Source organism: Macaca mulatta, chromosome 8 (genome assembly GCF_049350105.2).
Source record: "Macaca mulatta isolate MMU2019108-1 chromosome 8, T2T-MMU8v2.0, whole genome shotgun sequence".
Lineage (NCBI taxonomy): Eukaryota > Metazoa > Chordata > Mammalia > Primates > Cercopithecidae > Macaca > Macaca mulatta.
In genome coordinates, this window is record NC_133413.1 from 140,603,607 (window position 1) to 140,630,557 (window position 26,951).

Sequence of the window (26,951 nt, forward strand, 5' to 3'; positions counted from 1 at the left end):
ATGGTATGTGGAGGTGAGGAGAGACTCAGAAGCAACATTGTGCAGAGGAATCCAAAGCCAGCCCAAGACAGAACATTTAATCTGAATCTGCTAGGAAGAGTGGGAGATCCAGATAAAAGGTTAGGCCTGGGATGGAAAATGGGAAATCAAGGAAGAGTGGAAGGGAATGTGGAGTGAAAAGAAGTGAAAAGAAGCGGAAGAAGTGAATGTGGGGCAGAGTTTGACAGAATTCTCTGTTAAGAAAGGAAAAGAGAAAAAGACCTGCATTTGCTGTATGCATTTTACTTCCAGATCTGGGCCTAAAGAAAGAGCTCTAGAGGCTTCTGGGACAAAGATCATGCAGACAGATGGCTGTTAATTCTCTCCAATCAGTGTTTGCCTTATCTTTGTAACATCATTGTCAATATTTTAATTGCTGTTTTTAAAATCAATGTAACTTTTAACTTAATTTAAGAGTAAATTTTACATTATGTCCAAAACAGGATGTCCATATCTTTTGAGAGGAGGTACAGCATACTCTAGAGCACGGGTCCCCAATCCCCAGGTCACGGATGGGTACAGGTCTGTGGCCTGTTAGGAACAGGACCACACAGCAGGAGTGAGTGGTGGGCTAGTGAGCGAAGCTAAGCTCTGCCTCCTGTTAGATCAAGGGCAGCATTAGATTCTCACAGGAGAGGGAACCCTACTGTGAACCGTATATGCGAGGGATCTAGGTTGCATGCTACTTATGAGAATCTAGTGATAAATGTAATGTGCTCAAATCATCCCGAAACCATCCTCCCGGCTACCCCCTCATCTGTGGAAAAACTCATCCACAAAACCGGTTCCTGGTGCCAAAAAGGTTGGGGAACGATGCCCTAGAGCAGACCACCTGGGTTCGAATGCTGAATCTGAGATCTACTTAATGCTCTGGGACTCAGTTTTGTGAGCTCTTAAATAAGGGTAACTATGGTTACTACCTGGTAGGGCTGCTGTGAGGAGTAAATGAGGCTATGTACAGATGAGGCAGAGAGGATAATGCTCACCAAATACTCCATTTACTCCCTCCCATTCTGGGTCTCCTGCAGCTAGGTAGGTGGGGCCAAGAACACAGTTCAAACCAATGAACTTCAACATCTAGGAAACCTGTGAAAAGGATGTTTACGCTGCTCTAGTCTCTCCCTTCCCCTGTAGAGAAGGGGAGCTTCCATGCGTCTAAGTCTCTGAGTTGCTGTTGCTAAGTAGAACAGACCCCTTCAGCAGACATGCCACATGACAAGAAAATAAACCATGTTAAGCCATGGAGATTTGGGGGTTCATTTATTACTGCAGTATATCCTAGCCTATCTTAACCAATAAAACATGTAAAGTACTCAAAGTGCCAGTGCCTGGCATATAGACACCACAGTATAAAGACAAGCTCTTGTTATCAGAATTATTTGTACAGCAAAAGTTAACCATAAAAATAAAAATAATGAAAACTTCACCTGCCTTAAGGTTGTGAGGGTGAGACCAGCTCTTTTATCAAAGAGATATTGATTAGCAAATGTTAGAGACACCATAAAGCATTCCAGTACCAATCATTCTTCAAGTTCAATCCCTTCCTATGGTCAATGAAACTTCGCTCCAATAAGCGATGGTTTTTCTTCTCCCTTCCCCACTCTCTCTTTTTCTTCTTCCTTCCTCTCACATAGAACCAAACTCTACACCAAATGCTGTTTTGTGAGCCTGTCTCAAGTGAAATAATACTAGACAACCACATACACATATCGCATGCATACACCCTTTAGACAAGTGCTAGGAACATACAAAAGCCACAAGCTGAAAACGCAATCCTATTTAAAATGTATTATTTGAAATCCTACTTGAAACATTGAATGTAAATCCTTAAAAGAAAAAAAATAAGCCAAAAGAAAAACCATATTCAAATTCAGCCTGAGGTACATATACACTAGGATACCTGTTTATTGGATGTATTTAAGACAAGGTATACCTGTACTGACAAATAGAAAACTCAAATAATCAGTTATGGTCCAGATAAACAATGAAACAGTATGAAGCCAGTTAAAAATTTTGCATATATATATATATATGAAATACACGGCTTCGGCTTTTTTTTTTTTTTTTTTAGCTTAAACTCATTTAACAGCAAAACCTGTTCTGACTCCATTTGGTTGGTAACCTCTGACTAGACTTGAAGTGGGGCAACTAACAGTCTTTATATATCCCACTTCATGTGAATATTCAAGTTTTACTGCAGACACAAAACTATGTTTAATTATAAACATCTTCCCAAGAAGTCACTAGGGGGTGTCCTGCTTAATATAAGGCATGTACACCCTGTCATCCTTCTGAAATCTGTAAAACTCTGAATTTTGAAACCAATCTAACCCCAAGGATTTTGGATCTAAATGAGATAGATGTCTATACCTGCAGATATCTATGCAAATTAGCAGTATCTCTGTGTACAAATCCATAAAACTGTTTCAAATACTATACTCTCAAATATTAACAGAAGCTGGAATTATAATTTTTAAAATTTTCCATATGTCTGAAATTTTTATAGTAAATGCATATGGTTTAATAGAAGGAGTTAAATTAAAAAAAAAAATCCTTTCCCTCTTATCCACCCATCAACCCACGTGGATAAATCACATTTCACAAAATGTCCCACAGTATTAATTGGTCGTGAGGCATGTCAGGACATAAGGGGATAACCTGGTAGATCAAATGCTGAAAACTTTTTAAAATATCTTTTAAAAAAATGATTAATGACCATTTTTTAAAAAGATAAGGTTTAAAAAAATGCATTATATAGTTCAGGGCACCCAGAAGCTACCAATTTTACCATTAGGCACAACCATGCTCTCCATACTTTTTAACATTTCAAAGAAGAACTTGAGAAATAATCTGCTGGCTACAAATCTAGATCCGACCTGTACATTATCAGATATTCTTATTTGTGAAGAAAGAAAAGGAGAAAAATTAAAAAAAAATCTTTAACACAAACCACAATACCTTACAGAGATTGCAAACAGGAAATGCTATGCAGATGGAGAAATCTTTGCTTTGCTTCAACAGCTCTGAAGCAATAACTGCCCTCCAACTGTTTAATGCGACTCAAGCTCTTATGCAAGCTATAGAATTGTCCAAAGGCTTCAGGAGAGAAGAAATCAGATGCATGGCGAGTCCTGCCTGAACTAGAATACTTCTGGGTAATTTCCACTATTTAAAAAATAATTTACATACATTTTCTAAAACCACTGCTGCCTTGGGACTTTCAAAGGGTATGGTATTTAAATGGTTTTCCTCTGTCCATTGAGAATCTATTTCAATCCACCAGTTATTCCTTTCCCGACCCATTTTGTGGTTTCGGTATTAAATGGATGCCATTCTCTGTTGTCTCCTTAACTTCTTTGCTAGGATCACAGGAATGATGCCTGATGCTGGAAGTAGAGCAGACCCAGCATTGCTTAGCAAGCAATGATTTTATTGCCTTCCTTTTTGTGGTTAAAAAAAAAAAAAAAAGGTTGAACATAATTTTTCAGTACTATACACTTAATCAAACGTACAACAAAACCACTTAGAAACAGCTAAAACTCAAGAACATCCTGCTTCCTTTTTCTTTTTTTAAACGAGAAAGCTGCATTGCAAAGAAAGCCTTTATCATTAATACATTAACTACTAAAGGGGCACTCAAAGTGGAAGGAATGGAATGTATAAAGGCATGGAAGCGTGAAATGGTATATATTCCAGGAACAACAAATCGTTTGTTATGTCTGGAGTTGGCTTTGATTAGGAAGGCATCTTTAATGAAAGGAAGGATAAATTCAGAGACATTGCAAGTCAACTAAATAAATATTTTTTAAAAATGTTTTTTAAATGTCATTATCCAGTACATGCTATGAACTGAATGCTTTGATAGGTATTTTACATAAATTATTTCTAAAAATGCCACCAGAATGGAGACTCCAAAAGGATATGGCTCTTGTCTGTGTTCTTTTCACTGCTGTATCTCTACTGCCTACCCACAGGGCTTATGTAGAATCCTAATAAATAACAGAATGAATCATAAATGAACACAAGGAGGGATTATTAAACCCTTTTTACAAAAATGAAGGAACCAAGACTCAAAGAACTCAACAAGGCCACACAAGTAAGATGCTGAGTAATTATTTTTATACAGGCCTCATTAAAAATCAAAACCCATGCACTTATAACTATGCCACAAATATAGTAAAAACAACAGCAATAGAATAGATCTTGTCCACATTTCTCTGGCTTCTCACCACTAAGAGGCAGCATTCCCTAGATATATTCAGTCATGACAACTAGACTCACTTCTGGGAGGAAATAGCTAATCATTCCTACTTTTGTGGAATAGTGGCCACATATAGGACTGTAATTAGAGGAAGAAATTAGAAAACCTATTAAAGTGCGAAGGAAGTGGGACTGAGGACTGCAGATCAGTTGGCTCAAAGAATATCAGAGAAATGAATTTGATTTGTGTTCTGCACATTTGTTTCATGCTGAAATGTTTACGTAACAATGTATACTAAACACTTTCCCCTACTTTCCCTCTTTGATAATAATTTGATAGTTTATACTTTTATTAAACTTATTTTGAAAAAATTACAGACTCACCAAAAAACTATAAAACTAGTAGAGAGGTCCCTTGGACCCATCAACCAGCTTCCTCCAATAGTAACATCTTATATATGTTAAACAGTACATTATCAAAAAGAAAAAATAGACACTGGTGCAAGACAACTAGGCCACAGACCTTAGTAGAATTCCCCCCGTTTTTTGCATGCATTCATTGTTTTGGTATGTCTTTGTGTATCTACAGCATTTTGTCACATGTAAAGATAACTACAACCATCACCACCATCAAGTTATCAAACTGTTCCATCAATACAAAGGAACTCCCTCAGGTTACACTGCTGCTCCCTTTCCTAACCACTGGTAACTACTGATCTGCTCTCCATTTTGTAATTTTGGATGCCTGTGACTTTAGTCATAAAAATACACATTATGGGAAGGTTATCTTATTTAAAGTCACTCTTTTAGGGAACTTTTTTTTCACTTTAAGGCAATAAAAGCTTACAGGGGTATAAAGAACACAGATGTAAAAGACAAAAGATCTTGCATGTACTTGGGTCATCCTCGATCATCTTCCTGCCCCAGTAGCTGGATTGCCATTCCGCAGATGTCACTGCGCTGGCTCTCACAACAAGAAGGGGATGAGGCTGTAATGGGGATGAAGGCTGATCTGCCAATGAGGAGGAATTCATTACATGGGGCTCTTGGATAAGTCACATTCTTTTGAACTTCTGAATCTATGACTTGACCCAACTTGGGAAAATGTGTCTGCTCTAGTGCCAGTACTATATGAAATCTAACTCTAGTGCCAGCACTATATGAAATCTAGCAAATTCAAAATTGCTTAGAACATGTCGTTTCATCTATTTGTCATCCCCCTAAAGAAGGAGGTAGACAAAAGGACTAGAAAGAAACTCCAAACGTCAATTATAGTTATCTTTGATTAGTGGGAACATGAAAGAGAAATTGCAATTCCCCAGTAGGCATGTGTTCTTTTTATAATACAAAGTACCCTAGAGTGGCTATTCATACCATAGTAATACTAGTATTAATGTAGTCTATTAATATTATAATAATCCAGTGTGTACAAAGGACTTTGTAGGTTACAATATTTTTCACATGAATGGTATGAGTTGATCCCTACACAACCAATAAGGTATGCAGAAAAGTACTTTCCCTATTCTACTAGTGAGGAAATTTATTTCCGTAAGTTAGGCTACATTAACCTACTTAACGGTAGGGCTGGAATCATAACAAAGCCTTCAAATTCTGACACCAGTGGTTCTCAAAGTATAGCGCCTAGGCCCCTACAGGTTCCCAAGGTCCAAACTATTTTCATAATAATACTAAGAGGTTATCTGAATCTTTCACTGTGTTGACATTTGCATTGACAGTGCAAAAGCAACAGTGAGTAAAACAGCTGCTGCCTTAAGCATTAATCAAGGCACTGCCACGAAGTGAAGTAACTGTATTCTTCATGGTCTTGCTCTTACAGTAAAAAAAAAAAGGCTATTTTCATCTAAGAATGCCCATAATGAAAAAGTAAAACGATTTTCATCACATCTTGACCCTCAAATGCATCTTTTTAATGTTCTGTTTGACAAAATAGGAAGTATGAATAAAGCCCTTTTTAGGCATACTGAAATATGGTTGTTTTGATGAAGAGCACTTAATGTAATTTTTTGAGTTGCAAGTTGAACTAACTGGCTTTATTAGTGGAACACCAATTTTTTTTTTTTTTTTTTTGAAAGAAAGACTAGCAAACTATGGTTATTCAGACTCTGGTATTTGACAAACATTTTCTTGAAAATGAATGAAGTGAGCTTATCACCTCGAGGTAAACAACTGATAGCATTTATTGCTAATGATAAAAACAGTGCTTTCAGAGGAAGTTAAAATTTTGGAAAACTTGAATTTGCCACCATGAGCTGACAGCTTCCAAATAATGTTCATTTACATGGTTTCAGATTCACACCGTTAATAACATTTAAGGAAGGACCACTTGTCAAGTTTTTATGTAGTATCAAAGATTACCTGAAACGGCTCTTAAAATACTCTTCTCTTTTCCCAATACAGACCTGTGTGAGGCCTTATTTTCCATCTACCTCAACCAAAACAATAAATTGCAACAAAATGAATACAGAAGTAGACATGAAAATATAGCTACCATCTATTAAGTTGGCTTTAAAGGGATTTACAAAAATGTTAAACAATGCCACTCTTCTAATGTTTTTTGGTTTGAGAAAATAGTTATTTTTCCATAAAAATAGATTTTTAAAGTGGGTTTATTATTTTAAAATACATAATACACATGAAAAATGTCTCAGTTTTAATTTCTAAGATAGTAAATATGGATAGAAGTAGTCCACATAAATAGAAACCACATGGTGCCCTTAGTCATTTTTAAGATTGAGGTCCTAAAACCAAGAAGTTTGAGAACTACCATCTAACACTCTCACTCTTTCCAATATGCTATAACTCACAAATGAGAGAAATCAAAGGACAAAAAAGAGCCAAGAAAGTACCCTGCACGCTAAACACACACATTAGTTTAGTGATCAACAGGATAGGCCCTGGTCACCTTGTCAGGTGGGCCTTCATCATCCAAATAATCCATCACGGCAATGTAATTCATGGGGCAGCAAGACTGAAACAAGGCATGATCTGTAGCCACAGGGCTTGAGCTCAATCCCTAATTGCATCATTGCAAGTATATATTTTTTGAAGATTTGGTGCATCTATCTCTAAAATGGGATATGACTGATAGCTGTGTTTACATTGAGTTACCTTAAAAATAAAATGAGAAGATGTAAATAACAATTAAGGTTTGTATTTCTGAAACAAATTCTGTGTCAGGTATTGTGCTTAGTGACTTGCTTCTCTGATCTCAATGAAATCCTGCCACTACCAAGAAACAGTCACTCTTATTATTTATTTTTAGAGACAAGGAAACTAGCAGTAGAAAAGTTTAGTGAATTGCCAAAGGCTATAAAGCTAGTGAGGCACGAACTAGGATTCCAGGTGTGATTGATACCAAAACCCATGATCCTCCAACCACCTATGCTTCATAGTCTCTCGAATCCTACGTTACGAGGTAGAAAAACTTTTTATAGGAACAATTTTCTATGATTTGGAGGAGGGGGGAGTAAGAAAAGCAAGTTACTTTAAAACTGACTTGGTGTATCAACTGTGGTATGAGCTCACAGAGTAATCAGCAATAACTGCAATCCTTTTCGCAGTCCTCAGACGTTTGGTTAATTTAAAGCAGCCTCAGGCCTATGCACTGTTAATGCCAACATCTTTGTAGGTAGCCCTTGGGAGTTTTCACATAACATCTCACTTGATCATACTTTCTATAATCACAGACAGTTTTGAAAAAGGAAAAAAACCCCAAGCATCTCAATGATGGCTGAGATAGTTACCATCATTTAGTGCACTGATATTTTTTAAGACCACTGCCCTGGAAACTGCTAAACACAATACACTTGCAATAGTGATTTCTTACATCTGACAAATAACAAATGTTTTTCTCTTCGAGGGTTAGTCAAAGCTAAAAGCTAGTATGAGACCTGGCCCGCATATCTATCCTTTCCTTTTTCTCTATAAAAAATAAGTAATGATTTAGTATAAACTATTAAAATACTCTTTATAAGCAATACTTAATTAGAAAATAACATTTTTTAGTATTTAGCATAGACTTTCGAACATAATAGACTTTAGGTACTTGCTGGTTGAACTGAGAATACAATTTACAAAGTCTAAAAAGTACCAAAGTACTTTCTTTTACTTTTAATTTCTGCATTTCAACTGTATCAGTTTGCTTAATGTTTCTGGCCTTCACAAGCCTAAGAGAATAGGATTTTTGGGAATCTTCTGAGAAGTATGGGTTCCCATGGTGGGTACTCCTGAGCCCCAGGAGGGTGTTGAGTGCTGCTCAGCTGAGGGCCGCAGGTGCTGCACGAAGATCCAGAACCCTGACCCCTGAGCCCTCTACTCCAAGGTGCGGCCCTATCAATCTGCCTAGTTTGCTCTTCCCTTTCCTGGAAAAGCATAAAAAGAGAAGCAGAAAGTTGCTGGCTGTTACCAAGTTGTGTAAACCCCTGGCGCTGCTTTTTATTCAATTAGAATAATGTTTTCTTAGTAACCAAACTACAGTAGAAACTGATTCTTCTACCTGGCTCCCTCACCAAGAATGCCACCACCACTTTCAAAGGCAAAATTTGATTTTCTTTACTATATGAATTAGGTTTTCCAGCAATTTCCTTTAGATTTTTCTTAGACTTCTACTCCTTAAAGGGGAGTGGGTGTGGAAAAAGGGCTGTAGCTTGAGGTATGTATATGGGAGTAGCTTGATCAGTACTTCTGCTTAGGGTAACAGCACAACCAGAACATGAGGTGACAGGGGCAGGATACTGTAGAAGAGCAAAGACAATGGGTTCAGAGACACAACGTTTGGCTTCAAGTCTGTAACACATACTAACAGTGTAAATGAACAAGTTACAATCTCAATTTGCCTCAGTTTCCTCATCTGGATTAAAGGTACAGTAACCACAGGATTGTTGTAATGTCTTCAATGAAATAATCTACATAACGCACCCACCAAACTGCCAGGCTCATCAAAAGCATTCGCTAAATCTCAGCTGGTTTTGTATGGAGATGAACAAACGAATTAGGTGAGCAAATGCAGATGATGAATGCTGGCCTGAATGGCCACTGAGCTGTGTGTATGGCACATATACACACAGTTGAAAGGAACCTGCATTGTAGCAAAGTGTAGAGATGGATTGGTCCAGGAACCTTGGAGGTGATGACTCTTGACTTAAGCCAAATACATTTGGTCTCTTGGAAACTAAAGCAAGATACCAATGCGAAAACACCCATCTCAGAGAAAACACAGCTTTCTGCCCGAGCCAAGTCCTTTACCAGTTATTACCAAAGTGAATCGTCAGAGTCTTGTTTTGCTTCCTCTCTTTCTACCACACCACACTTTGAGCAAGGCCTCCAGTGAAAGTGCAGGCAATGCTCAGAGGGAAGGAAAACCGAGGGTGCTCTTCTGAATAAATGAGGTTTATGTAATCTAAGATTTACAAAAATATCATGGATTTCTTAAATCCAAAAGCATAAACATTAGAGCCTAAGTTCAAAATTATTCTTTCCCAAGTTTCTGAAAATAATAAATATTTCTATGTTCAACATTTATTTTCTTTCAGATTTGCTTATTTGCTGTGTAATATTAATTCAATGGCATACATCACCAATTAGAAAAACTGTCAGGAAGACAGACAGACACACACACATCTGTTCATTTATTGTGACAGAGAAAAAGAATATTGCAATTGGCCAAACAGGTTAATGGAGTGTAGAAAGGTAGTTTTCATTTTTCAAATAGGTTATCTTCATCTGTAAACTAACCTTTTGTATCTAATGGATTTATGACAAATTATCACCTGAGGCCATAGAAGCCTATTTGTTGTATGAATAACTGACCTAGGCTGAGGCCATCTTGGGCCTGAGTTCTGGATCCTTAAAGGAGATAAAAGTACAATACCAAGAGACTGGGAGAGAAGAGGGAACAGCTCCTCTTCTCCAGGGCAGGGCTAACTTGGAAAAGCATGATATAAATAGTTTTCCTTTGGCACCTTTCAACCTCATTGTACTCCTTTCCCTGGGGACTTAGGAGGATTAAATTATTTCACTGGGTGGCCCTCAGAGAAATAATTTCATCCCCCAAAACCAGCATCAGTCCAGGTGGTGTTACCCAGAACCTTTCTAAGTGTGCATATGGTGTGAGGGCTGGGGAGGGCGTTGCAGCACAACATGGGGATGCCTATACATGACTGCCTGGCAAATAGTTTCCTCCACCACCCCCATCTCTGGGTCTGCCTCCTGGGGCCAGCACCTCTAGTGTCTCAGATCTTTAGGGATTCTTCCTGTCATTTACCTCGGAAACCAGAGACTCCCTAAATCTCAAAACCCTTTTCCTGGTCAGGGGTTAAAAGGATGTGGGGAGTTGAGGGAGGTTCATTATTCATAAATCAGAAACCAAAATGCATGATCACCTTCACACAAGTGAGATATACTTTCAATGTGTATTTCCAATGTATGTTCGACACAGAAATCATCATTATTCTTTTAGCCAATCAAAAAGCAAAAGTTGCTAAAGGTAATCTTTAAAAAAAAAAATCAATGGTAGAGATGTGGAAGAGAACTCAGGTTAAGCAGTTTCTCTCTCAGCTTCAATAAATCTACTCTATCAGCTGGGCCAAAGGTACAAATTCCAGGAATTTCACAATGGGATTTTCTTTAAGCAAATCCTAGGTGACTAAAAAGCTTTTTAGTTGAGGTGCAGAAGTCACTTAGGTCTAAAAAGCTTTTTTTCTTTCTCACCCCTAGGACCAAGGATTGAGAGGGAAGGATTATAGAAATGTTCTCCATATGACATAATATTTTGGAAAGGCTGTACTTCTTTTTACTCACATATGTAATGTCTTACCAGGTTTTTCAGCAGTGTGGACAGTTCCTTTGTAAGAGTAGAAAACTTGACAAACGCAGTGCCAAGGTCGGGGTTGTCTCGACTTAAAAAATTACTCCCAAACTTATCAAGAACTTGTGCATAGTTTTCTTCATTTTGTACATGATCTAAAAACAAAAAAGAAGAAGAAAGGAGACTGAGCTATTATTTGCCACAATGAAAAGTTATTTTGAATACCGATCACTACAAATCCTCAAAATGGAAGCATAAACTGTATCAATTATTTATTGCACACATCCCAAAGGTTAGGTTAGGAGTACACTAAATATTCTAACTCACTCTACTAAGGAAGATTTTCCCTTTTACTTTTACTTTTTTTTTTTTTTTGGAGACGGAGTCTTACTCTGTCTCCCAGGCCGGAGTGCAGTGGCATGATCTCAGCTCATTGCAACCTCCACCTCCCAGGTTCAAGTGATTCTCCTGTGTCAGCCTTCTGAGTAACTGGGATTAAAGATGCATACCACCAAGCCCGACTAATTTTTTGTATTTTTCACCAAGTTGGTGAGGCTAGTCTCAAACTCCTGACCTCGTGATCCGACTACCCGGCCTCCAAAACTGCTGAGATTACAGGTGTGAGCCACTGAGCCTCGCCTTACCTTTTTTCATTTACAGAATTTAGTTCATTTATAGTCCAGCTAATCCACTAATTCCTCATAGGTTGAGGGGTCAAATTACATCCCATTTTCAAGCAATTAAGAAACTGTGATTGACTGGGTATGGTGGCTCCCGCCAGTAATCCTAGAACTTTCGGAGGCTAAGGTAGGCAGGTCGCTTGAGCCCAGGAGTTCAAGACCAGCCTGGGCAACATGGCGAGACCCCATCTCTACAAAAAATTAACAATTAGCTGGGTGTTGTGGCATGCGCCTGTGGTCTCAGCTACTTGGGAGGCTGAGTTAGGAGGAATGCTGGAGACTGGGAAGTCGAGGCTGCAGTGAGCTGTGATTGTGCCACTGCACTCCAGCCTGGGTGACAGAATGAGACTCTATCTCAAAAAAAAAAAAAAAAGGAAAGGAAAAAGGAAAGGAAAGGAAAGGGGAAAGGAAAAGAAAAAGGAAAGGAAAGGGAAAAGGAAAAGGAAGAAAGAAACTATGATTATCTGAAAAAGGAGAAAATTCTCCTTGGAAAAACAATCTTGGATGGCAAAAGAAAAATTCATGTGTCCTAACAGGTTTCTTTCCCTGCAACTAATCTTCATTTCCTTTAATTTTGTCTAAGTTCCAGGTCTGAGGTATAGTATTTGTAAAATGCTTTTCACAGTCCATCTCTTGCTGCAAAATGTTCAGAATTGGATCAGATGAATTAGGTGCACATGAGAAATATTAACTGGTGAAATTTTCTCCTCCCTGAGCTTTTGTTTTCCAATCCATAAAATGAGGCCAATAACTACCTTACAGAATTGTGGTACTAATGAGCTGACATAAAGTATATAACAGTTTCTTAACAGAGCAAATACTGCATAAACAATAACCCCCCACTGCCTTGAAACATGTTCTTCATCTGGCTTCCAGGATATTACATTTTCTTGAGTGTCTTCTTGCCTCATGACTGGTCCTCTCCATTGTCTTTGCTGGTTCTTCATCTCTCTGACCTCATCATGTTGAGGCCCCTCAGTCTTGGCCCTTTCCTCTCTATTTTTCCTTACTCTCTTGGGATCTCAGTCTTATGACTTTAAATACTTTCTAACAGCTGATAACTCCCAAATTGATATCCCCAGCCCAGACAAACCCACTCTCTGTTATTATGTTGAATCTTAACATGTCTAAAACCAAACTCTTGATCTTCTTCCCAAACCCTCTTTTTCTCACAGTCCCCTATCTGTGGCAATGGCAAATACACTCTGCTTCTGAAGTGGTCTCTCTGTTACTGCTTTTGCTTCCCAGTAATCTGGTATTGACACAGCATCCAACGTAACACTGTTATATTGTGCATCAGATCTTGTGACTCTTGTGGCAGACATTACCACCTGCCATGGATATCCGAGTTTCCAATCCTTGCAGGGTTACAGAAAGGAGTACTGCATTTCCCCACACTCTTGAAGTAAGGCAGGAAATATGGCGTGCACCACCCAAGGCCATGTGAGTGGAAGTGATGCATACCACGTTCTCTTGGAAGCATTTCAGATGCCTGTACTCAACTCTCCATCTCCCTCCTCTGTTGTGCTGCACAGAGAAGCATGAATTTCCCTACATAGTATTTACAGAATGAATAAGTGAATAAACAGATATTTATCAAAGTCGTATCATTAAAGGCTTTACAATAAATTATTTTTCTTCATAAAGTCTTCCTTTAGTTGGAAACAATCCTTCCTTGCCCACAATTCTCTGTACCTCTACTGCAGGATTTTCTACCACATTCTATCATATATATATGTATATATACACACATATATGTATGCACATATATATTCGTATATATGTGTGTGTATATATGTACACACACACACACACACACACACACACATCTTTTCCTACCACCAGACCACAAGAGGCAGGGATTACCTATGGTTCACTTCTGCATCCCTACCCAATGGACACTGCTGTAGATCTTTCAGTGAGCTGGACTTTCAAAGCTGTGGCTTGGTTAATATTTGTTGACCTGGATTTATTGAATTCCTTTTCAGGAATTTAAGAAGCATCCCCTTCTGAAACAGCGTAGGATGTTCAATAATTGAGACCAAATTTTTAAATTTTGCTTTCAAACACACCTCAGTAAGTGCATGGGTGCAATGGGCACTCATGAAACAGAACATGAGTCTGGATTGGGAAATACCCCAGAAAGTCTAAATACCATGAAGGAAACAAGTGTCACAGCAGTCCAGTGAAATGAAATGAGGCCCTAGCCAGCCTTCTAATCACCACATTAAAAATTCATGGTGCCTGCAGTGGTTGTCAGCATCTCAGGCTGAGATATTAAAAAATGCAGCTCTGGTTACTGTCCAAGTTCACTCAGAGAAGCGGCTCAGAAAAACACAAAAGAAAGGCCACACCAGCTCAACCGAGAGGACACACGTGTCTCCCTCATGTGCTGGAGCTACTCCTGATACCTTATGTCTGAGGCCAAAGAGGTCCCACCTTACCACCAAGACTCCTACCTCATCTGATATCCTCTTCTGATTTTGGAGACCTATGAAAAAAGAATTCAGCTGTCTGTTCATTTTACCTGCTCCCAAGGGAAGCACCTCAGTAGTAAAAATAGGTATACAGGCTGTTTTCTTGAGACTATCAAATATTTCAAGTGAAAAATATAATTTGTTAGAGTAATCGAATATCCATGTATGCACCACCCAGCTTAATAAATAAAATATTAAAGAATGATCCCCTATTCCCCTACTTCTGTCCCTCTACCCAATTCCAATTTCTTTCCTTCCCTCCCTAGATACAGCCATTATTCTCAATTGAAATTTCATGTGGAGGTTAGAAAGAATTACAAGAAGCTCTCAGTCTATCAGTGATGACAGACTCATTGAAGAATAAGATGGACTTGGCTAAGGGCTAAGGCAGAGACAGGCCATGGGAAGAAGGTGCTGGGAGGAGCTGAGAACCTTCTGTGACCCAAATGCTTATGCTTTCTACAGTCTCATATTTCACCCTCACTAGTTCTGCAAGGGAAGAATTATGCTTATTAGGTAGATGAAACATGAAATGTGACGTGAGTGAGGCGGAAGACTAGATTAAGTATAGGCTAGGTCATGGGTCCTGTATGTTTTGCTAATTCCACAGCTGAATAACCACGTAGTTTCTTTCTCTCTATATATGCATATGTATGTATGTATGTGTGTATATACTGGCATATATATGTCTCACATATATATGTATGCACGTGTGTGTGTGTGTGTGTGTGTATAAAAACATTGCCTAGCTTAGAGATATAACAGTTTAGTAAGACATATCTTGAGGTAATAATAATAATAATAATAATAATCCTATGAAAATAAAAATGACAGAAAATTAAATGTAAGGTGCTTAAAATAGTGCCTGACATGTGGCATGTGCCCCAAAATGTCAGCTACTGTTACCGCAATATATCCATGACTACTTATAATACAGAGAAATGTCTGTAATATCAAACAGAATAAAAACACAGGTCTTACGTCTTAATTATTTTTTTAACATACTCTATTATAAAGTTATCAATGTCAATACTAGAAAGATCACACACACGTCCCCGAGACACACACCTGTGTACAAAATTAAGGGTTTACCCAGCAGATTTTCAACAGGCACAGAGAGTGAGACAGCAAAGAACCATGATTCTGGTGGAGGAAACAGCAAGGGCAACGGCAGAAGGGATGAACACATTGCAGAGTACATTCAGCCATCTGAGGGGAATGTCAGTTCAGAAGTATAGGGAAGAGGAGGGAAAGAAAGCTGCAGTGGTGGAGCACTGCCACAGGAACAAGTGTGTCTGAAGGAGAGGGACTGGTAAGGCAGAAAATGGCCCACTCACTTCAAGAGGTTTTAGAGAGCAGGATGCAGCTCTGTTTTAAGATCTTTACTACATGCGAGCGCTGGGAGACTTTTGGGCACACAGTACAGTGGAGAGGCCAGGGTAAGTAGGTGAGAAAGAGACTGGATAAAAGAAAAGAACGCAGAAAGAAATGTGATTCATCTGTGAAGAAGAGACATTCTTTCCCAATATTCCTAAGAAACTTCTGGCATCCATGACATTGTTGCAGAAGGCAAGATAATTGTTTTGTTGTTGTTGTTGAGACAAGGTCTTGCTATCGTAGACCTGCGTGGAGTGCAGTGGCATGAACATGGCTCACTGCAGCCTCAACCTACTGGGCTCAAGTAATCCTCCCAACTCAGCCTCCAAAGTAGCTGGGACTACAGGCACATGCCATCAGGCCCGGCTAATTTTTAATTTTTTGTAGAGATGGGGTCTTGCCATGTTGCCCAGGCTGGTCTCCAATTCCTGGGCTCATGTGATCCTCCCACCTTGGCCTCCCCAAGTGCTAGGATTTACAGGTATAAGCCACCATGCCTGGCCTGCAAGATAATTCTAAGAGCTAGGTGAATCCTTTCAGTTCAAATAAGAATGAAATGATACAAGAATGAAATCTGGTCTAGTTTTCACAACTAGACCAGAAAAGGCCACTTCATCAGGATTTCAACTACCAGCATTTCTGTGGGGAGATGACTAATATAAACTAATCACCGATTTACTACTGTAGTATTACTATTCCAGTAATAATCATGATTAGAGCTAGTTTATTGACTGTATGTTATTGCATTAAGCACTTTAGATACAATACATTACTCCATTCACTCTTACTAACAGTCCATGAGATAAGTACTATTACCATCCAAGTGTGTAGATACAAACACTTAACCCTTGTTCATACAGCTCATAAATAAGGGAATTTAAATTAGAATATGCCACCCCAAAACAAACCACTTCAGCATAACTATTATTTTGAGCTTAAAGCAATTAAGAAACAGCAAGGTGGCTGGGTGCAGTGGTTCATACCTGTAATCCCAGCACTTTGGGAGGCTGAGGTGGGCAGATGGCTTGAGCCCAGGAGTTTGAGACCAACCTGGGCAACATGGTAAAACCCCATTGTATTAGTCCGTTCTCACACTGCTAAAAGACATACCTAAGGCTTGGTAATTTATTTTAAAAAGAAGTTTAATTGACTCAGTTCAGCATGGCTGAGGAGGCCTCAGGAAACTTAGAATCATGGTGGAAGGGGAAGCAAACACATCCTTCTTCACATGGTAACAGCGAGGAGAAGTATGAGAGAAGTGCAGAGTGAAGGAAGGAAAAACTCCCCACAAAACCATCAGATTTTGTGAGACCTCAGTCACTACGATGAGAACAGTATGGGGGAACCACCCCCGTGATTCAATCACTTCCTATAAGGTGGGGATTACAATACGGATTACAATTCAATACGTGGAGATTACAATTCAGATTACAATTCAAGATGAGATTTGGGTAGGGACACAGATCCAGACCATATCACCGGTCTCTACCAAAAATACAAAAATTAGCCAGGCACTGTGGTATGAGCCTGTGGTCCCAGCTACTTGTGAGGCTGAGGCAGGAGGATTGCTGGAGCCTGGGAAGTCGATGCTGCAGTGAGTGGTAATTGTGCCACTACACTCCAGCCTGGGTGACGGAGTGAGACCTTGAACAAAGAAAAGAGGAAGAAAGGAAAGAAAAGAAAAAGAAGGAAGGAAGAAGGGAGAGGAGAATGGAAGGAAACGAAAGGAAGAAAATATTCTGCCCAAAAGTAAGGCATAAATCTCCCTTTATAAAGTGTTTCCCCCACCTCCTTTCTAGGAAGAGATGAAATGTCACACCAAGATGAACCTGCATAAATAAACCTTGTTAAAATAACCCCTATCATCTATTTGTTTCCCCCTTATATTTATCTTCCCTATAATTTACTGCCCTATAATTCCTAGAAACCTCTTTTTCTCTGTCTTGTCACTTCTCCACAATTTTCTGCCCTTTGCTAAAATGGTATATAAGCTCCTAGGCCTAGCTGCTTCTTCGGGATTTTTCATTTCTTTTCTGTGAGGCCCCTTATGTCCATACTAAATAAGCCTTTTCTCCTGTTAATTTGTCTTTTGTCCATTTAATTTGCAGATGTCAGCCAAGAATGTTTTTTCCCTCCCCTATACTCCACATCCTAAAGTAGGACAGGCCTAGGTTCAAATCTTAAGTCTATCATTTACTGTCTGTGTGGTACCTTGGTCAAGTAGCTTTATCTTTCTAAATCTCATCCTCCCCATCTGGAAAATGGAAATTATAATGGCATTTACCTCATAGAGATGCTATTAAATATAAGATATTGCATGCCAAGTGCCTGGTACACGATGAGCTCAATAAATATTTATAATGGCAATGACACAATGATGACAACCATACCAACTATTCATCTTTGGCCACTGCATTGGAGCCAGCCTTTTACCCCGTGGACAGGAGGCAGAGGCTTCAGACAATGCAGAAGAGTTTCTATCCCTAGGGATTGGCAATAGCAAATACCTTAGGAATACATTAAAATTCAATACTCTTTAAACTTTCTTTGTATACTCATCCAATGAGACTTTCCTCAAAACTTTCAGAACCATAGCAATTATTGAATAGGTCTCTCCCTGACGGGTTTGTCTAACTAACACCATGTGTTATATCTTACCAAATTGAGCAATTTTCACAAAACCTCTGGACTGGACTGCCTGCCAACCTAACCTTCGATTCTCAACAACTCTAATTATGGCTGCTACTTATTAAGCACTGACTATGTAGAGGGATTCAATCACAGTGAATATCCTGAAACTCATGTGATACTCCCTCAAGGCAGTTGCTTTATAGATAAGAAAAATGAAACTCAGTGGTGAGGAAAGGATTAGATCCCACTTCATTTGATTCCAAAACCTATCCTTCTCCACTGACACACTCAGGAAAGACTATCGTGAATACCAGAATATTGTGTGCCACAAAATCTATTCAGAATCCACTATGTGAAAGACTTGATGACAAATATCAGGAACAAAAAGGTAAATAAAACAAGACTTCCTGTCCTGTAATAATACTGACAAAGTAATAATAAAGATAATTATTTGCAATTACAATTTTTGATTAATGTGCCAAGAAGTATGCTAAGTATTTTTCCTGCGTTATCTTGTTCAATGTTCACAATTTAGAAACTGGTTTAGAGTAGTTAAGCAAGTTGCCCCAATGTCATACAGATAAGAAGCAGTAGTGACAGGCACTGACCCTAAAGCCTGTGCTCCTAACTAGTGTACTTGGTTAAGTGTAGGAGCCTCTAGAAGTCTTTTAACTTTAGCCAGATGCCAAGTGATTGAGAAACCTGAAAATCCAGGTCTTAGTTCCAGACTCTACCATGTCAGGAGACTGAAGCTCCTAGGGGCCTTAATTTCTTCACATATAAAACAGGTCTAATAACATCATCGGCCCACTGCTGATTGGCCACTAACAGGTAAAGGTGTCAAAATTAATACAAAAGCTCTTTTGGAAAAACACAAAAAAATTATAAAACCACAAAGGATTATTTCTACTTAACGGGTATAATAAGGCCTTGAGAATACTCTCATAAATCCATCCTAAAGAGCATTCCAAACCACAACCAGGCAAACCTAGACATCATTTGGTGAAAGATCACACAGAACACAGGCCTCAGTGACACAGAGACTGGGGTCTGAATCCCCACTCTGGTTCTAACTGGGCATATATAACCTTGGAAATGGCACTTAACTTATCTGGGCCTCAACTTCACACGTGAAATGGGACAATGACTATAAAGTATATGGCATGAGTCTAAAAATACCTTTACTTCTGTTAATTTCATATACCCTAAAATTCAGAGCTGGAGTTCTAATGCTAATGGATGCTAATTTAAACATGGTATTTTTTGGAGGATTCCAGGACATATAAGATGACTGTGGATCAAATTCCACGTTTTCTGTTTATAAACTGTGATCTAGGGCAATTTATATATCATCTCAGACTCTGTCTTCTAAAATGTAATTAATACCTACTTGATGGGGTTATTAAGGGAAATAGATGAGAAAGACTATGAAGTGCCTCATCTAGTATCTGGTATGCAGTGGATATTCATAAGATGCTAAGTACCATTCCACACTCCAGAGTCTTACTTCCTTAATTTCCCATACTCTTTCCTGGGAGCCTAGCCTCTCTTCCAAGGTCTTTACGCATGTTCTCCTTCTTTGTTAAGAGTCCAGAGGAACACATGATAAACACATGTTTATGAACGAAGAAAACTCTTCCAGAGGCTAGCTGGGATACGTGCATTATTACACTCCAGTCATAAAACCTATCCAAAGTTCTCCTGTCTATAAGTTCCATCACAATTTCAGGACTCACCCTAACTTTCAATGTAAGTGTAACCTACCAAGCATCCTGTTATTCATTCTCTTCTTAGCCTCTTGACAAGCTGGGGGTCCCAGCTTTACACAGTTATATGTTCAGTTCCCAGTGCTGGGTCTGGCACATAGTGAGTGCTCAGTAAAATGCTCACTGCATATAGTTGATTCTCATAAAACAAGCCTTTTTCCTTCTTGCAAAAAATACTTATCAGCAGCCATGTGCCAGCCATATAAAATACAGTAAGCTATAATGTAATAATAAACCCATGTAATATGTGACATAAATCATAGCACTGCCATAAAAGGGGAAGTGACAAATTCTTTTTATATTATCCTATACATATTTTGTAGCACTAATCACACTTATAAAATATTTAATTCTATTTGTTTTTAAAATTATATAAGTAATTCATATGCTATTACAGAGATATATAAAGATAAAATTATAATTTCCTTTCCCCTTTTCCAATCCCTTCCCCTTAAAATAAGCAAAGTTAATAATCTGGAGTGTATCTCAGTGACATCTTATAATTTAAAAAAACATACATACACACACAGACACACAAATATAGGTGTTTTCACCCCTTTCTCCCTTTTAAAAAAAATAAGTGGGATATTACATACGACCATCATGGCTTGCTTTTTTCCTATGGAATAAAAATCATGAAATTTAATATAAGTAAACCTAATTATTTTAACTGTGATTATGTTCCATAACAAATCCCCCTGTTGAGAGGATACTAGGTTTTCTGCAGCTTTTGCCATCAAAACACAATGCTGCAATAAATACTCTTATACACAAGCTGTTACATGCCATTACTTTACCGCTGGAAAAATATATTCACAAAAGCAGGATTGCTGGGGGATAGTGTGTACATTTCAAATTTTAATTAATACTGCCACATTCTTTCCAGAGAAGCTGGTTAAAGCAATTCACATTCCCAGCAGCAATGCACATGTAACAGGGGCTAACTCTCTTCAACCATATCAGCACATAGATGTTACTGTTCTTTTTTAATTCTGGCCACATGTGTATAAAAAGTTGACTATAGTAAGCCTATCTTTTTGTATTTTATTGTCCATTAACATTTCCTTTTCTGCCTGTTTACATATTTAGCTTAGTTTTCCGATGCTAGTATTTTTCCTATCAGTTTGTAAGAATGTCTTGTACAAGGGATAGAAACTTTTATAATATGTGTTGCAAATATTTCTTCCATTTATCTTGTAACTTGTTAATGGTGCCCTTTGCCATAGAGAAATTTAAAAATGTCATGTAATCATATATATCAATCTGTATGCAAAAGACTGTTTTTGGTTTCCTGCCTTATGTTCCTAAGCCTTCTAATAGTATTTTTAAAAACACTTAATCTTTAACCCAAAACAATGTTTATATAGCACAGGAAAGGGTTTATGAAAGTAAGTTATTAAACTTTCTAAAGTTTTATTCACTTCAATATTTAAATACTTAATACATCTGCAATGAAATTATCTATATGGCATGAGAAGGAGTTCTAACTTTAGAACTCCTATAGTTCTAAAGAAGGCAACTATTTAATATTTGATAAAAAAAAAAGAACACGGAGACGACACTTGAATGGAGTGGATTAGGTTTCATAAGAGAAGATAACTGAGCAGAAACTTGAAAAATGAATAGTTGTTTAACAAGTAGACTTGGGGTGTGGCAAGAGGTAGCAGCATACCATACAGGTACCATAAAGTACTCAGGAATAATGAAGCCAGTGTTTGCTTAGGTGGGCTGAGATAAACAGAAACTAACATGGAGTCTTTGGTTGCCTCAGAGTTTACCACCTTCAATCTAGAGCTAGGTAGGTTAAGATTTTGTTTTGTTTTAAGAGAAAGGGTATCTTGCTCTGTTGCCCAGGCTGTAATGCCGCAGCATGGTCTAGCTTGCTGTAGCCTCAATCTCCTGGGCTCAAGTGATATTCCCACTTCGGCCTCTCCCTAGTAGCTGGGACTACGGGCATGCACTACCACGCTTCGCTTTTTTTTTTTTTTTTTAAAGAGATGGAGTCTTACTATGTAGTCCAGGCTAGTCTCAAAATCCAGCCCTCAAGCAATTCTCCCACCTCAGCCTCCCAAAGTGCCATGATAGGTTAAAGTTTTAAAAGCACTGCCCTCTGTTCCTGTTCATCAACAGATAGTTGCTCAGATCCTTTTTGCCACACCAATCCATAAACTTAGTGCCGCCTGTCCTGTGACCCGGAAAAAATTTGTTTTAACTTTACAGACACCATATTATTGGGGAATGAGGGCTGGATTTTTGGATCTAAGCTCCTTATTTTCTTATCTATAACACTAATTTGGAAACAACTGCTGATTATGAGCAAATTATTTCACTTCCCTGAGTCTCTGTTTCCTTACATTTTCCCACCACCACTAACTGTATTAGTCTATTGTTAAGATTAAAGACAAAGTCCTTGGAGGCAGAAAGCCTTGTGGACATTTTTTAAAACTGCTTTTCTCCATGCCACTTTGGATGATTCATTTCTATAATTTCTGAAGGTCATTTTGAATTTGGAGTTGTTCTTTCAAAGTCCTAGCCAAGCCTCAGCACGAGTCTGGCCCCAGCCTCTGGGGTGTTATCTGGAAACTCAGCATGCATATTCTCATTTCTGCAGCACTGACAAATCCATTAAATAACAGAGCCCCAAGAAAAGATACCCAAAGAGTTCCACAGGGCTATTACTCAGGATTTAAACAGCACCTGAACATCACTCTCCTATAGCAGAAGTAGAAATGTTCTCTCTTCTGGCTTCATCATACAGCCTTCCTACCTGCCAGAAGAAGTACACATTACACTTCGGTTTACTGATGGCTCTGTAGGTAATTGCAATGCTTTGAGATCTGGCCCCTAAAATAGGCAGCAAAGACACAACCAATTCCTCCCCTGCTTCAGCCTCCACAGTATAACCACCCAATGGAGCCAACCCTTCTAAATAAATAGGTGTTTAAAAATAGGACCCCGTATTTTACTACTAATTCACAAACTTTCACTAAGCACCTACAATGGGATACAAAGGTTATTTAGTGTTTAGAATTATGGCCTTGGGTACGACCTTTAAGTCCTTCTGAGTTAGTTTCTTGGCTTATAAATTATATGTAAAATTGAGATAATAAAACCTCATTGGGTTCTTGTTCTGCTAATGAGGTGGTAGCCTAGGACAGGACTCAGCCTGAGCAGCTACCCTCTGAACCAGTGCTCTGCAAACTATATTTTGTGGTTGTTTTTTTGAGACAGGATCTCATTCTGTTGCCCAGGTTGGAGTGCAGTGGTGCAATTACAGCTCACTGCAGACTTGACCTCACTGGTTCTGGCAATTCTCCCACCTCAGCCTCCTGAGTAGCTGGAACCCCAGGTGCATGCCACCATGCTCAGCTAATTTTTTTTTTTTTTTTTGCAGAGATGGGGTTTTGCCATGTTGCCCAGGCTGGTCTCGAATTCCTGGGCTCAAGTGATTCGCCTCCCTTGGTCTCCCAAAGTGCTGGAACTACAGGCGTGAGCCACACTGCACCTGGACTCTCCGAATTATTTTTAATCATCAATCTCTGTCAGTAAAACATTTCAAAGCATTTCCAGTCAATGCTTGTATGTTTATTTAATCAATTATATATTATTATATATTATACTACATATAACATAGTACATATTACATATAACATATTGTTTATATAAATTACTGGTTCTGATCTCAATGTCAGAGGTTCCAAAAACCCCTGAAATTGACTGAAATATTCTGCTTTGTAAGATTTTTTGTTTTAGGTTCAGATAAAGTGTGTTGTCTTTCTGAGGTTTACTAAGGGGTCTATCTATGACCCCACAATGTTCGGAATTAGAAGAAATGTTAGCTGTATCTGAAGACAAAGCTTCTTGCCCTTTCTGGGTGCACAGTTGGCGAGTCTGAGGGAAGGGCAACAGCACATGTGTGATCAAAAGGGGCAGGTCTCTTTGGATCAGTTGCTATAGAAATGTGGTATTGTTAGAAACTATCAACTCCCCTTTGGGTATAAACAGGGCATTTTAGAGGCTACCAAAGTATCTTCATCTCACTTCATAAACAGACCAGAAAAAAAATCATCATCTCTCTGTTTCACTGGTAGAAAAACCAAGGTCCTGAGAAATGAAGGACTTGTTAAGAAATACTTAGTTACTTCCTGTCAGAGTAGAGATCACATCCCAGCTCTCTACCTAGGAGCATCCCAACTCCTCACTGTACAGGCAGCATAGAACACTCCCCAAAACATGACCTCAACTAGGCTTCTCCACTTCAGAACTCTGGGAAAAGGCATCACCCTCAAATGTGGACAAGTAAGATAATGAGGACCACAGAGAACACAGATGTGCAGGGTACTCCAAAAGTGTGTGTTTGTGATTCAGAATATACACAATGGGCCAGGAGCAGTGGCTCACGCTGGTAATTAGCACTTTGGGAAGCCAAGGTGGGTGAACTGCTTGAGCCCAGGTGGTCAAGACCAGTCTAGGAAATACGGCAAAACCACGTCCCTACAAAAACCACAAAAATTAGCCAGGCATGGTAGCAAGTGCCTGTGGTCCCAGCTACTCGGGAGGTTGAGGTGGGAGGACCACCTGAGTCTAGGACGGCGAGGCTGAAGTGAGCCAAGATCATGCCATCGCACTCCAGCCTGGGCAACAGCATGAGACCCTGAGTTTAAAAAAAAAAAAAAAAAAAAAGGATCTAAATAATGGGAAAAACAAACCTTTAACTTGAAAAAAAAAATTTAAAAAGACACGTGCCTATTATTTTTTTCTTTTAGCTCATCTGATTTTTCCACAGTAAACACATTAATATCACACTGCACTTTCACAATGGGGGAAGAAACCAGAAAACACCAGTGAGAAAAGTCAGCACGGGCTGTTCCAGTCCCCTCAACACCCATACTGTTCTCCATAAAGAAAAAAGTACATGTTTGATCAATTACCCGAGACATGGAAGATCTGAAAATATCCCTGTTGCCTGTGAATGCAAAAGACAAACTGGCCAAGCAAAGTCATCCTCTATCAACCTCTAAATGTTCTGTCTTATGGTACTGATTATCAATGAAAACCACTTCAGAATCAGGCACAATCTGCTTGATTTGCATACCCAAATGGGGCATCACAAAATCAATAAGTAGTTATTCTTTATTGCTAAAGGCTTAATTGGAGAAACCTCTCCAGTCGTAAAAATAGACATATAAAAATTCACGTTGACATGTGAACTAGAAATAAAATTAAACACACACATATGACTGCTTGTTAGAGGTTGTCATGGCACGGTTGTTTTCAGAGGGCAGATTCTTTGCCATGGTTTAAGTGCAACAGCTTTATACAGGAAAATACAATCCTACTTTAATGAGACATAAACCATTTAAGAATGATGAAAATGCAATTGGAAATAAGAGGCAGCAAGACATAGGTAAAGTCATAGAATCTTGACTGTAGTTGTCAAGAAGGGTCTGTTTAAGGCTCAAAGATGGTTCCTAACAGTCATTAATCTGAATCTTTATGTAAACAGTGAAAATAATTAATTGAAGACTGAAAAGCACAATGGACTCTACCTGGCACATAGTAGGTATTCAACAAATGGCATCTATTATTTATTTTTACCAAAATAAATCATTAAAGCATAGAAACACATTTATATATTCACCTTTAACAGAGCAAATTTGTTGTTCATCCTAAGGCTTAAAAAAAAACCCCAAACTAGGCTGGGCGTAGTGGCTCACACCTGTAAACCCCAACACTGTGGTAGGCAGAGGTGGGTTCAAGACCAGCCTGGGCAACATGGTGAAGCCCCATCTCTACCAAACATCACCTCCCTCCCACACACAAAACAAAAATTAGCTGGGCATGGTGGCATGCAACTGTGGTCCCAGCTGCTACTCGGGAGGCTGAGGAGGGAGGATCACCTGAGCCTGGGAGGTCAAGGATACAGTGAGCTGAGACTGCGCTACTGCACTGCAGCCTGGGCAACACAGTGAGATCCTGTCTCCAAAAAAAAAAAAAAAAAAAAAAATACACCAACCCCAAACTAGTGGTTGTGGGATAAAATTATTTAAAACTACTTAATTTATCATGATGTATATTCCCCAAAGATAGAAGCACACATCATTAAAAAATTAACTCATTTTAAGTAAAATGAGAGCACTCATTCTACAACCAGCAAAATAGAGGAAGTGCATACACAGGCTCATACACGCAGTGAATAGCTTCTAATTTCAAGTAAAAGAATATGCGAGCCAATAACTAGATCCAAAAATTGAAACTTTCTAAGAAGCCTGGGGTTTTAATATTATTCTGGAAAGAGACACCGATTTTTAAACAGCATTCTTTTGAATCCCTCCAGTTTATCCCCACATAATTTAAGGAGTAATGCTCTCCTGGGTAAGTATATTCACTTTTGGGGGAAAAAAACCCTTCCTTGACCATTCTGAAGGAACTCATTATTTTAATTTGTTTTCACTTCCCAAGGAGTAATAATAGACCCACAAGAATTCAAAATGCCTTGAAGGCCCAAAGAAATTTGTTTAGATTTTGCTCAATCATGGTATTTCTATCTAAAGCCTTTTAAGAGCTTAAGAATTTTTATTTTTATTAATCAATTTACTGTAATTCAAAAAGATTTAAAAAAAAAATCTGGTTATCCACAAACTTGAAAACAGCAAAAAAGGTAAAATTTCCTAGAGACAAGCTGCTTTTGTACACCTTGTGACATTTTATTCTAATCTATTATACCTCTTACATATGCCTGTTAAGAGAATTATTCTCCCCACTGAACACCGCAGGATTAAAATAAGCATTACATGACACCACGGTAAGACACCGAACCTAATTACCAACTCTAGTTACAACTGAATTCACACTATACCTTCAAGTTTGAGGAAATGCTTAACTAAAAAATAGCTCAAATGAAGTTGTTTGGTTACAAAAGCATTTGCTTCCTATCCATTGATAAATTGAGTAC

At 38.6% G+C, this 26,951-nt stretch overlaps 1 protein-coding gene across 4 annotated transcripts in view; it reads right to left on the bottom strand.

Moving 5' to 3' along the window:
• Window positions 1-26,951, bottom strand: part of ASAP1 (ArfGAP with SH3 domain, ankyrin repeat and PH domain 1) — a 395,945-nt gene that overhangs the window by 160,210 nt on the left and 208,784 nt on the right. For all 4 annotated transcript variants that reach the window (XM_077944032.1, XM_077944031.1, XM_015145993.3 and 1 more), the window contains one exon: window positions 11,075-11,220. In XM_077944032.1, coding sequence (XP_077800158.1) covers window positions 11,075-11,220 — 146 coding nt within the window. The remainder of the gene's footprint in view (window positions 1-11,074; window positions 11,221-26,951) is intronic.